The sequence below is a fragment of the Chroicocephalus ridibundus genome, chromosome 3 (assembly GCF_963924245.1).
Source record: "Chroicocephalus ridibundus chromosome 3, bChrRid1.1, whole genome shotgun sequence".
Taxonomy (NCBI): Eukaryota; Metazoa; Chordata; class Aves; order Charadriiformes; family Laridae; genus Chroicocephalus; species Chroicocephalus ridibundus.
The window spans coordinates 99,806,554-99,819,490 of record NC_086286.1 but is presented as its reverse complement, the minus strand read 5'-3'; the positions used below and the strand labels follow the sequence as shown (position 1 = coordinate 99,819,490).

Sequence of the window (12,937 nt, the reverse complement as noted above, 5' to 3'; positions counted from 1 at the left end):
AGGTGGAGTGATCCCCTGTGCGCCCAGCACTGCAATAAAGAATGCCTGCTTTCTAACACTCCAAAATTGAGTTTTAGAGAGTCCTTAATCCCAGGCTTGCGGTATCAGCATGAAGCTCCTCCGTTGCTTCCTTGTCCTCCTTTTCCTCCTCCTCTTCCTCTGATCTTGTGTTCCCGCTGCTGTTTCTCACTCTTTTTGTTCCCTCCTCCTCCCTCTGTGGCGTTTTCTCCCCTTTCTTAAATATATCTCCCCCGGACCCTGTACACATACAGACAGTGGCAACTTTTGTCCTGTCCTGTGGGAACAGGAGATGTTTTTCAACTATTCCAGCCCAAGCCAGGGGTCAGCCATAGCCCTGAGATTTCAAGAAGAGGATGTGTCCACTGCCATCAGGAGAAATCGAGAGTAACGTTAGTCTGGCTGCTCTGAGAGGTTTGGTTTTAAGTGAGATGCCAGAACAAGGGAGACTTCTGATTTTTAAGCTTTGTGGGGGTAAGACGAAGAAGATATTCTACATCTCTGCGTTAGACAACATTTGGTAGTACCTCACATGAGGTTAGCAATGGCATCGGCGTCCGTGGTTTAGGCAGAGGTGATGGTGGAGGGGAATCGGGCAGGGTACTGCAAGAGAATGCTAACACGAGAAATGGGATGAAAGGGAGAAAGGGGAAAATGTAAAAGGAATATTGAAAATACTTCTTGACGGCAAGATCACAGGCTGCAAAAAACCTCACGCTGCTCACGGTGAGAGCATTATTGCTTGGTACTCGGTAAAAGTAAATTGTGAGAACAACAGCATCTCCTCTTGGTAAAATAAGCAAAGTTCACTTGGCAAGAAATACTGCTTTCTGGTAATTAAAACAGGGGTTACTCAGTCTCCCCAACCATGTAAACTAAGCAGAAAATAAATAAAACTGCTACATGACGATTTACCAGGTGCCTCGTTGTTTCTTATCCTTGCCGGCAGCTGGTGCTCTGCTGCCCACCCATCATTCAACATGGGGCTGCAGAAATGCGTTACTACCATATGGCATCTTCTTCACAAAAGAAATTATATGCAAAATAATAAAAAGCCAGGTTTCTGCCTGGCAACTACATAATAACCGCAGAATGCTAGTATTCTGGTTAATAAAAGTGACACCAGTAAGAATTTTTTTCACTCAGTTCAGCTAAATATGGTTGCAAGACTTACACTTCACAATGACTTTGATATTACAAGGTTCACCCTGCAGGGAGGCCTTTTTCAGAGAAACTGTAGTGCAATATATCTTTCTTTTTTAAGCAATTTTTTTTATTGCCTTTTGATTACTGTAACTGAGAAAAAAAATCAGGTTATTTTGCACCATTGGTGCTCTACATTTGATATTTGTATTTTTTCCATCCTGAGTAAAGACAGTGGACAAATTTGTATTATTTTTGCTTGGTTACATTTCCTACAGTTTCTGTACTGAGATTTTGAAATTCAGTTCCCAAGGTTGCAGAAATGTGTCTGAATGTGGTAGTTCATTCTTGTCATTGAAAAGAATGGTCTAACGATTAGTTTGTGTTTGTATTACAAAAGAGCTTCGTATTACTGTTATTAAAAATTAATGATGGGGACACTGGCTTCTGAAAGCTGCTTTCGAATGACTAGATGGAAATGTTTTAGGTTATGTCAACTCCATGCAGTATTTCCACATGGCTACCCAAAAAAGGAAAGACAATATTTCCTTCATCCACAACAATAAATAATTAGTAAGTGAAAGGAAAAACTGCCTGGGAGTGAATGGTGACTGTTGTGGGAGCAAAATGTGGCATGAGGGATGTTAGACCTGGATGCAGTTAAAATAGTGTTGAATATAGTTCAGTTAGCAGGATCAGCCAGGCCTGACCATATTTTGCTGAAGTTTGGAAAAAAACTTAGCAAAGTCTGATTCACACACAGACAGAGGCGGAGCAAAGTTTTGAGTTTAAATACACTCACAGTGGTTTAATACTTATTTGTGTTAGGCTAATTTGGGTAATCAATTCGATAAATTAAGTAAATCGATTTGTGGTTGGTTATCCATATGCTGCACCAGGGTCTCATGGCACACTGAAGTACAGTTGATAGCTGAGTTGCACTAGCTAAATTTGACAGGATCTTTGTAAAGGAAAAGTAACAGGCTTAGTTATATCACAGATATGTAAACTGCTAAGCCGTTCTAAGCTAACATGTTTTAGTTTGCATTGCGATAGACTAACAGTTTGACTCTTGGAAGTCTACCACAGAGAGAAAGGGGAAGAAGCCCCAGAGGATACAGGAACTTAAGTAAAGAAGTTTAATAGAAAACAAGACCTAAGAAAATATCAAATGTATTAACATAGCAAATGGAGGATACCCTGTGTCCTATTGATGTGATGTATTGCAATTGTTTTGTGCAATATATATGTAACTGCATAATGCTTCCCAAAAAACTGATTTTTAATGATGTCGTTTGGGACTCAGTATCTTAAAACTTCTAATAATAATTTCTTCACCCTTTCATCTTCCTGATGTATTACTTTTCTGAAACTGTTCAGCATAAGCGTAGGGTTCCCACAAGTCATGGACCATATCTGCCAAACTCAAGTGATGTTTTGGATGTGATAAAACATCTACTGTGGCAACAGAAACTTATATTTACGTACCTAAATCGCTCTCCTACTGGGATGGGTTTAGACCTAAAGACACATCACCAAACCTCCCTCCTAAGCTTCAACAATCCCATAGCACAGCTCCAAACCCAACAGTTAGCTCATGCTCCAATTGCAGAAACAATTAAGGTAAAAATAATAAGTTTCCTATGATCTACTAACTACGAAGTAGCTTCTACCCTGACTGCTTTAAGTCTGCATTAATGTTTCATTAAATTTTTCTTGACTTTTCTCAATATTATGGGTCTTGTGTAGACAGTAATGTTAAGATGGACAGAACACAAGTAGTATTACTATTTTACCCCATTTCAATGCTGAGGCCATGCCCGCCTGCCACAGCGGGGTGCTGTGAAAAGATACTTAAAGTATTGCTGAATTTATATAACCTGCTTCTCAGCTGTGTTAATCAGTCCAAGTTGAATACTTGTCTATACAGACTGTAGCACAACTTATTCATAGCCGACTTGGGTTAACTTCCATTGAGTGATCTCAGGCATTAGGGTCTCTTATTTTACATGAGTAACAAAGAGTTCAATTCTGGTTGTGACAGGGTTGGATTTCAGTGTTGAGAGTCCTGTGGGCCATGGAAGTGCCGCCATTGTGACAACAGCAGCAATTCATGGCTGCTCCTGCAGCAGGTTGTTTGAGGACACAGGAAGAAGAAATGGCAGGGTGGCTGTGGCATGTTGGATGGATGGATTGATTTTCTAATGAAAAGAAGATTTCAGGCAGCATCTCTCAAAACTGGGCACCAACTAAATGTAATCAATAATGAAATTTATGTTTATGACCGAAAAGAGAACCTTAATCTTCTGGCTTCCATTTATTTTGTTCAGAAATACGCTAACTCAAGTGTCAGATTACCTGTTGACTTTAACTACTGGAAGCAGTTATACTTCTCCTTAATGAAAAGAAACGTTTATACAACCTGATTGTTTACTGTGTGTTTATAAAACAAGAAAGTATTGAAGAAATTAATTTCCTCCTAATGAAATTATATCCTAAAAAAAATCAAGAAAAAGCCATGTGTATTTTTATCCTGTTTGTTTAATGAATATTTGAAAGCCTGTAAGGATAGGTAATAAAAATAAAGCTTACCTTGGCCCTTCTGTCCAGTGAAAAAAATCAGGTTATCTTGTAAAGCTGAGTGGTGGTTTGCCAACTGAAATTTCAAGCGGAATTCATAGTAGAAGGTGATATTTGGAATTGTAGAATAAGCTAGGAATGAAGTATAGCCAAAGACATCTGTGCCACTGAAACTCGGTTGACTAATATTAACAGCTGTATGAAAAAAAAATAATTCAGTGTTAGGGCAAATTCTTTAACATATGTATTTGCAAGTTCTATTTTAGAACTTAATTTTATTTTATTTTAGAGCCCATTTTAGAATTTAATGACTAATACTAATAAATTAATATGTTGTAATATTTTATACATATGCAGATATAGTTTGGCTTTCCTCTGAGCGTAATCTCTTTATTTTTCAACTTTTGAAAATAGGCTTATTTTAGAAATGAATTATTGGCAACTACTGCCATCTCCTGGATTCTAGATAACATAGTTATAAATAGAAGTACACTGGAATAAGTACACTCAAAACTCAGACAGACAGAAGAAAACATACAAAGAAATTATCCTGTTAAAAGAAATGCTATCTCTGACATGCACCTGAGCGAAAGTGAGTACAAGGATGTGCTGAAGAGGTTAAGGAATAATAAGTCTTCGCAGACAGAGAATTAATAAAAAGAAACATCATAAAGGGAAGAATTTGCAGCACAGTGAATAGGACCTACATGGATTATATTGTTCACATCACTTACTCCATCATTTGAACTGTCTGAATATTTAGGAATTGAGTATCTAAAAATGTATAATTTACTGTACTGATGAGTTATTTAACCTTTTTTTACTGTCATTTAGGTTCAGTTTAATGAAAATTTCCTTTATGTTGGGCACTGACCAAGCAAAGCATGTAGCTTTTTCTAAAATACCTTTGCCAACAATAAGCTCCTGCTTCGTCCAAAGCTGTGAAGGCTACAAGTTCATTCAAACACCTACTGGTTTTGTGACGCAGAAGTTTATAATTTATGCTGAAAAAAACTGTGGGATTAAAAAAGCGAATAAAAAGCAAATAAACTCAAGTCTGTACATATATCTGTACCAGTAAACAATCAACAGAGCACTGGTACTAAGCACCCACACGGTCCCAAAGACTGCTTGCTGGAGCCGAGTAGTCAGGCTGCAGTAGTCAATACTCGTAGTCGATGCACAGAGATAACACAGTGCTCATATTGATAATGTGGTTGAGTATAAAACAGGAGAGAGACGACGAATAGCTGAGTAAAGCTTAATCCTGAAAGACTGGGTATGGGGCTAGATTTAAAAGATTCAAGCAGTTATCTCCAACCAACTTGAGCACCAAATGTGACTGGATCCAGCTTTACTAAGGCAGTAGGAGGGATTGGGGGAGGAAGGAATTTGTAGCCGCACCACGTACAAACCAGAGTGGGAAGTGCCAGTAAAGAATTATAATCTTCCCCAAGTAAATCTACGTTAGCCTAAGTACATTTAAGCATCTGGCCCTAAATACTTACAGCATGGGAGAAACAATCACACATAATTGTGGAAATGATATCGCCATCTCTAGTCTGTGGAATCTGTTTCTAAATTTGCAGCCTGGGAAACCTGCCATACTGGCGCTGAAGTGGCAGACGTTGCCTTAGTATCTGCATCTGACAAAAGGTGCAGGTGTCGGCTCCGACAAACCTTTTCTAGCACAGATTCGGAGTCTGCGGCAATACAGAGTGCACCGTCCCATTTATTAAACACTACTTCACACATGTGGCACACTATGCCTTGTTCTGTGATCTTAAATGGGAGCCAGGAAATTTCCATACAAAACAGTGATTTTGTCCTAATTAGAAGAAAAACTGGCAATGAGTTTGTTCTCAACCTAGTCTGACCGAACGTAACCGCAAGTCCCAGACATTTGTGAGTCATGTGCTGCACTGGAGGAAAAACACAACTCTCCCATATTTAAATTTGTTGTTGTCTGCAGTCCACTAGTATTCCCTCAAATTACCTGGACATGCGTGAAGGAGGCTCATGTTCTGCATTTTTTGCTTCTGAGGAAGCTATGACAGACAGGCAGCTCCTTTAATGAGAAGTATCCTTCCTTCCTTCCTTTTTTTAAAACTTGTTTCGTCCTTTCTATTTATTTAATAAAACACAAAATATTTAGGAGCCAAGACTATTTTAAAATAAAGGAGGCTTTTGTGTTTTTTGTCTTTTCTTGCTTTCCTTTGTAATGGGAAAGGCAAATTCTATCATGTACCACTATGGAGCCAGGTAATTTGGTTTGCTGACAGAGATCACTGAAGAATCCATTCTTGACAAGTTATTCCCAGCAGGGTAAAACACTTAATTACCAGGATGAAGTATGCCATTGTCTCAGCAGTTTCCTTGGAGCATTCTAACTGGGGAGTTATTTTTTTGCCTTTCTACTTGCTCCTTTCAGCATTCCCTATAAAGATAGTTGAACATCAACAAAGGAATGTCCTGCAAAGCGTTCTATAGCAGCTGGACCTGGACAGAAGAAGGATGCTATTCCCACTGACCAGGTACTGCACAACATACATAAAATTGTTATATATATATATATATATACACATATACATACATATTGTTAGATTATTACTATATACTAGTTTCAGTTTCACTGCAGTTTTGACACATCTTAGAACAAAAGGCTTAAACATCTCAATTCATACTTACAACTAAAACCATATCTCATTTAATCAAGAATAGTTTGGCCCATGAGCTGGGAGGCAGCAAATTCGGGGCTACTGAGACAAGAATCACTTTTCTGTGTGCGTTTCCTCATGTAACAAAGTGATAGGTAGATTTACCAGGTAGAGGTTTTGTTGGAGTCACGACAAAACTGTGTTGATAATAGAACTGCACCTATTTAAGGTTATTTAAAAAAATAGTTTATCTTTAAATAACTTTACCTAAAATTAGGGGCTTGTGGATAGTCTTTTAGGAAGGCAGAGGTGGGAACTGGCCTTAGTAAATGAAACATGTGATCCAAAATTTAGTTTGGTAAGTTTGCCGTCATAGGAAGTTGCTATTATTTGACTCCAGAGACTAGTATCACCATTTATACATGGCCTGTGGTACTACATATGGCCTGGGCTCCTCACAATACTGAAAAGGTTGGCTATTCTGTCTTAAATTGTGGTTTCACCTATTGTTTCCTCCTGTTTTTAGGATAAAGTCTAAGAAAATAGGCTTGAGAGAAAAATTACCAGGCCAAATTGACGATGAAGTTTTATAGCAATAAATTAACAGAAAATGCTACAGAAAGACAAGGACTTCTATTAAAAATGTTAAAACCAGTAAATATAGACGTCAATACTCAGGGTCTGCAGACAGGTGGTGTATGCTGCATTTGGTCAACTGTCACATGTCAAAATCTTGACACTTAAGCAGGCTTAAAATGCTTCTTAGAGACACCTCAGTGACAGTCCAAGTTCAAAACACCTTAGACAGAAGTGGCATGTTTTGAAGAATATTGTGCGAAGTCCTGAAGAAGTTGTATCAGCAAATGTCAACGTGACATGTTACTTAACGGTTACTGAAGGCAGGATAGATATTTCTAAGCGCACGCTGGATGAATGCCCTACATCTATGATCTTTAACGTGCAAGCACACTGAACGCACATTTGTATGAAGGCAAGAAGATGGGAGCTCTATCTTCCACCCAAAACATGACAAATATTCTGGTTTGGAACTTTTCGTACACTGCAATTTTTCCTATAGTTTACCAGAACCAGGTACAAGAATTGCACTTTACTTTTAAGATCTCCATATGGGGAAAGCTTACATATAATCAATCATACATTCTGCACTCTCACAAAAAAAGTCTGATATGTAATATTTTTTTTGTTATATTGTAATACAAAAACATTTTCTTTCACATTGGTGTTTAATAATTGTTAGACTTTTTTTTTCATTTCACATTATTGCTTACCGATTTTTCCCTATATTTATATACTATAGGAAAGAGACATATCTAGGCTGTAAGCCTCCTGCTCATTAAAAGCAATCTGCATGTGTACACAATGGGCGGCAGTCGTCTGACCAAATGAGGGCACCTGTGATATAGATGTCTGCATTACAGCTGACCACCTATGGTTGCTGCACTTTATGTCAGCGGAAAAATAACCTGATAAAATAATCCTGCAACTACTTCTCATTCTACATGTTCTTTGTCTCTGGTCCTCATTGCCACAAAAGCTAAATGACTTAGAAATTCTGACCTCATTCTCCGTGAAATCAAGGAAAGACTTTTTTTCTGGTTTTAAAGAATGGGAACCATAGGGCACTCAGAAAGTAAATTATTTGCACAAAGTTGTGCACAAAGTCTGGAATGTATTGAAGAATTGAGTAGAGATTTCTGAACTACAGATTAGATCAGAGTCGCTAAACATTCTTTGCAAATTGACCTTTTGATTTCTTATCCCCGGGTACCTGAGCACGTCCCCTTTCAAAACATCTGATGAGAAGCAATTTTCATGAACGATGTCCATCTTTGACTACTTGAGCATCTCCTCTCAGCTCTTTATGGTCTTTTCATCCAGTTTTAACTGTGCATTTTGCTGGGGCCGTGAAGTGCATTCAATAACATATACAGCATTATAAGGGTTTAAGACATCCCTGCCGTGCAATAGGTTCCAGATGCGGTAACAGACAATACCAGCCAACAGTTTCTGGGATAAAGAATTTATCTCAGAATAACAGCATAGTAACAAATACAAATCAGTAGTACAATTACCCAAGTCAAAACAACATTAAATCACTAATAGTGGTCTAAACTTAATATTTGGGCACACATTTACCTGACAGTGGTTACCAGGCGGCTGGCAAGAAGCAGGGCATGTCTCCTTCTCCAGATGAGCACCTCAGCCCCACCTTAGGGCTTAGGGAATTTCAGATTCCCTGACTGGACCGTCCTTTTTCATTGTTGACTTGCAGAAGCACTGCCTGCACTTGTAACAAGCTGTCATACCCCATCCCTGCTCCCCGCTGTGCTGGTCCTCCCTGTGGGTGCACAGTGCTTGGATGCTACCTGGAATGGTGAGTGACCACCATATGGAGCTATACCTATATAAGGCATGTGGTCACCAAATGGAGAAATACTGTATAAGGCAAGAGAAGCCCCACAGGCACATTTTATGAAAACATGCATTGTTTTGGTTTACTTCTTCACAGTTTTCTCCACAGTGTTGAAGCAGTTTCTCACACCTAGTAAAAGACAGATGTGGTAGCTAATTAACTACCCTATCCTTAGCAGGCAGGCACAGGAAGTGTTTGCAAATAGCCCTCCATATGCTGGTCTCTGAAGAGTAAAATGTATTTAGAAATGCTAATTAATCCTGAGTGAAAAGCTTATATTTCTGGCTAATACAATATATCTAGCTTGACAGCTATTCCATATTTTATCTTTTCTGGACAGAACCTTAAAGATTTTATACTGCATTTTTAATCATGTTTCTTCTCTACACTATTATTTATCAAGCGATCTTTATCCAATCACATCAAAAAGTTAAAGGTTGTCAGTAAATGTGCATCAATGTAAAATATTCAGTCTTTGAAACATCTTTCACGCAATGACCTTCATTAGTTTGATTTTAATACAGACTAGTTTGCCATACTCTTACATATTTTTAACTTAAAAAGAATTAATAACCCTGTATGAAAAATACAGTGATTGGTAAAATTGTGTCAAACAAGATAACTCCACCTTTTCCTTTTATTCTCTTTCTTTTCATTACGAAGCTATGGAGCCAAGACTGTGCAGAAAATTATATAATCTTATAGCCCTCTTTTCCTTGAAATACAGTCCTTCAAAACACTAGGTAGAAAATGTTTGGGGCTGGTTGAAATAGCAGAGGGCACAGCTAACCACACCGGGTTACTTCCCTTTTCCTGGCTAGGCACCACCCAAGCTGATTTCCACTCTTGCTCTTGCAGTGTACAGTCTGAAGTGGCAAAGAACAGAGATGCGTCCCCATGGCTCTGATTATGAGCCATGCAAAAACACACTCCAAATTAACACCCTGCCTGAAACACATGCCACTCTGACAGAATACTGAAGCCTTTTATCAACTTTTTGTCCTTGATCTTGTCCTGTGTATCTCTGTCAGTCCTACGCCATTCATCATTGTCCTCTTCTGCATTCCCAGTAGTGAACAAGTAATAAGGTATGGTATGTCCCATTGCCTCACAAACAAATAATGACAAATTATCCCATTATATAAATATATTAATATGGTTGGCTACGTACTTCCCTAAGATTGTACATCTTATCCGAGGTAAGCATAAAAGCGGGAGGTAAAAAAAAATCCACTATAGTTACAAAAAAATCTTAACAAAGAGGAGAGAATATAGTGACAAAGAAGAAAAAGAATAATGGTTTCATTATCTTTGAATTTTCTGTTATGACTTAAAATTAATGTTCCTTTCAGCATTCACTGCCAATACATCATGAACCACAGCTTTACAATACATTGCAAAAAACAAGACAGATGAAAGGGATAGAAAGAGATGAAGACTTCAGGCTACAGAATTACAATCAGATAATCCACTTTTTTTATATTATCACTGACTAACTGTGAACAGTTATTAGCTCAGTGTCTGGCTCCAGGATCAGCAGCCGTATACACTGTGGGATGAGTATTATTCAGTTCTCCTAAATACCAGCTCACATATTTGCAAAGACAAGATGCAAAAAGGAATGGAAATTACTACTAAGCATTGTATTTTCCAGTCTTCCAAGCTGTAAAAAAGTCTTCAGAAAAATGCCCTTTGTCATCACAAAATTCTGCAGCCACTGTTTCTCTTACTGGTTTGCAATACAGCTCTTAATAAACCAAAACTTGCTCTTAAGCACAGAAATATTGATGAACAGAGTGCAAAATGTTTTCTTAGCTGAGTTTAGAAAAATTATTTTCAAAGGAGCTCATGTTTCTAATGAAGCAGCAAGAAGACTGGATGTTTGAGCTACAACATGTACTCCTGAGGGAGCAGCTCACTTAACAAAGCTATATGAAGCAATTTATAAGTGCATTTTTATAAATTCTTATATATTTATCATCACCAATTTTAAATACTGATTTGCTTGCAGACCTCTGGCACAAGGTTCTGGTAGGAATCTCGCTCTGTGCATTGCAGTACATGAGAAGGTATTGGATCAGGGACTGCTGGCTGATAGGTGGAGGAAGAACTTGCTGCTGCAATTTCCATGTGCTTTGTGCCTGTAAAGACGCAGAGAGATGGAGAGGACAGGGACCTACCCAGGGACCAACCATGGAAATGAGGTGGAAGGCCTGCTGTACAGACATGTAAGACATGTAGCGTAATTTGGGAAGGAGAGGCAAGTTGAGGGAGCTAAGCTGACATTTAGAACAGAATAGAACAGACTATTTCAGTTTGAAGGGACCTACAGTGATCATCTAGTCCAACTGTCTGACCAGTTCAGGGCTGACCAAAAGCTAAAGCATGTTGTTAAGGGCATTGTCCAAATGTCTCTTAGACACTGAGAGGCCTGGGGTGTCAATGACCTCTCTAGGAAGCCTGGTCCAGTGTTTGACCGCCCTCTTGGTAAAGAAATGCTTCCTAATGTCCAGCCTAAACCTCCCCTGGTGCAGCTTTCAACCATTCCTATGCGTCCCGTCACTGGATACCAGGGAGAAGAGATTGGCACCTCCCTCACCACTTCCCCTCCTCAGGAAGCTGTAGAGAGCAATGAGGTCACTCCTCAGCATCCTTTTCTCCAAACCAGACAAACCAAAACTCCCTAGGTGCTCCTCGTAGAACATTCCTTCCAGTCCTTTCACCAGCTTTGTTGCCCTCCTCTGGATGCATTCAAGGACCTTCACATCCTTCTTTGGGGGGCCCAGAACTGCACACAGTACTCAAGGTGAGGCTGCACCAGCGCTGAATACAGTGGGATAATCCCCTCTCTTGAATGGCTGGTGGTACTGTGTTTGATGCACTTGTGCCTGGCATTACTCTGTCCTAGGGTGCAGAATCCGGCATTTTGACTTGTTAAATTTCGTCCCATTAATCATAGCCCAATGCTCCAATCTATCTAGACCCCTCTGCAAGGCCTCCTGTCCCTCAAAAGAGTCAACACCACCTCCTATTTTGGTATCATCAGAAAACTTGCTAATGGTGCATTCAACTCCTGCATCCGAATTGTTGACAAATATATTGAAAAGGACTGGCCCGAGAATTGAACCCTGAGAAACACCACTGGTGACCAGCTGCCAGCCAGACGTAGCCCCATTCACTACAACCCTTTAAACTCTGCCCTTCAGTCAGTTCTTCACCCAGCTCACCATGCACTCATTCATCTCACAGTTGGACAACTTGTCCAGAAGGATGCTGTGAAGCACAGTATCAAAAGCCTTACTAAAATCCAGAAAAGCTACATCCACTGCCTTCCCCTTATCCTAGAAGGAGATCAAAGTAGTTAAACAGGACTTTCCCTTTGCTAATCCATAATGACTGTGCCTGGTGATTGCATTATTCTTTAAATGCCTTTCAGTAGCACACAGAATAATCTTCTCCATAATTCTTACAGGAACTGAGGTTAGACTAACAGGTCTGTAGTTCCCTGGGTCTTCCCTCACACGTTTTTTTGTACATTTGAGTGACACTGGCTAGTTTCCAGTCGGCAGGGACCTCCCCAGACTCCTAAGATCTTTGGTAGATGATAGAGACAGGTCCTGCCATAACATCCACTAGCTCCTTCAGAACTCTGGCAACTCAGGGGGTTGGACTCGATGATCTCCAGAGGTCCCTTCCAACCCTATGGTTCTATGATGAATCCCATCGGACCCCACGGACTTGTGAACATTCAGCTGATACAACTGGTCCCTTAAAATTTCAGTGACCACAAATGTAAAGTCACTGTTATCACACTTGTGGTCCTTCGACTCAGCGGACCAACTAGCCCAACAACTGAATGAAGCAAAAAAGCATTGAATGCCTCTGCTTTTTCTTCATCCCTGTTAAGTGAGACAACCATCTTCAACAAGTATCAGTCCAATCTTTTCTTTAGACCTCCTCTTGCTATTAGCATATTTAAAAAAGACCACCTTGTTATCTGAAACAACACTGGCCAGTTTCAACTCTAATTGAGCTTTGGCCTTTTGTGTCTTTCCCTGCATAAAGGAACCACAGCTCTGTATTCTTCCTGCAAAGCCTGAGCTCG

General features: G+C 39.5%; 1 protein-coding gene across 1 annotated transcript in view; it reads right to left on the bottom strand.

Moving 5' to 3' along the window:
• EYS (eyes shut homolog) overlaps positions 1-12,937 on the bottom strand; it is an 884,174-nt gene that overhangs the window by 50,318 nt on the left and 820,919 nt on the right. Inside the window, exon 43 of the mRNA XM_063330257.1 lies at positions 3,754-3,936. Coding sequence (XP_063186327.1) covers positions 3,754-3,936 — 183 coding nt within the window. The remainder of the gene's footprint in view (positions 1-3,753; positions 3,937-12,937) is intronic.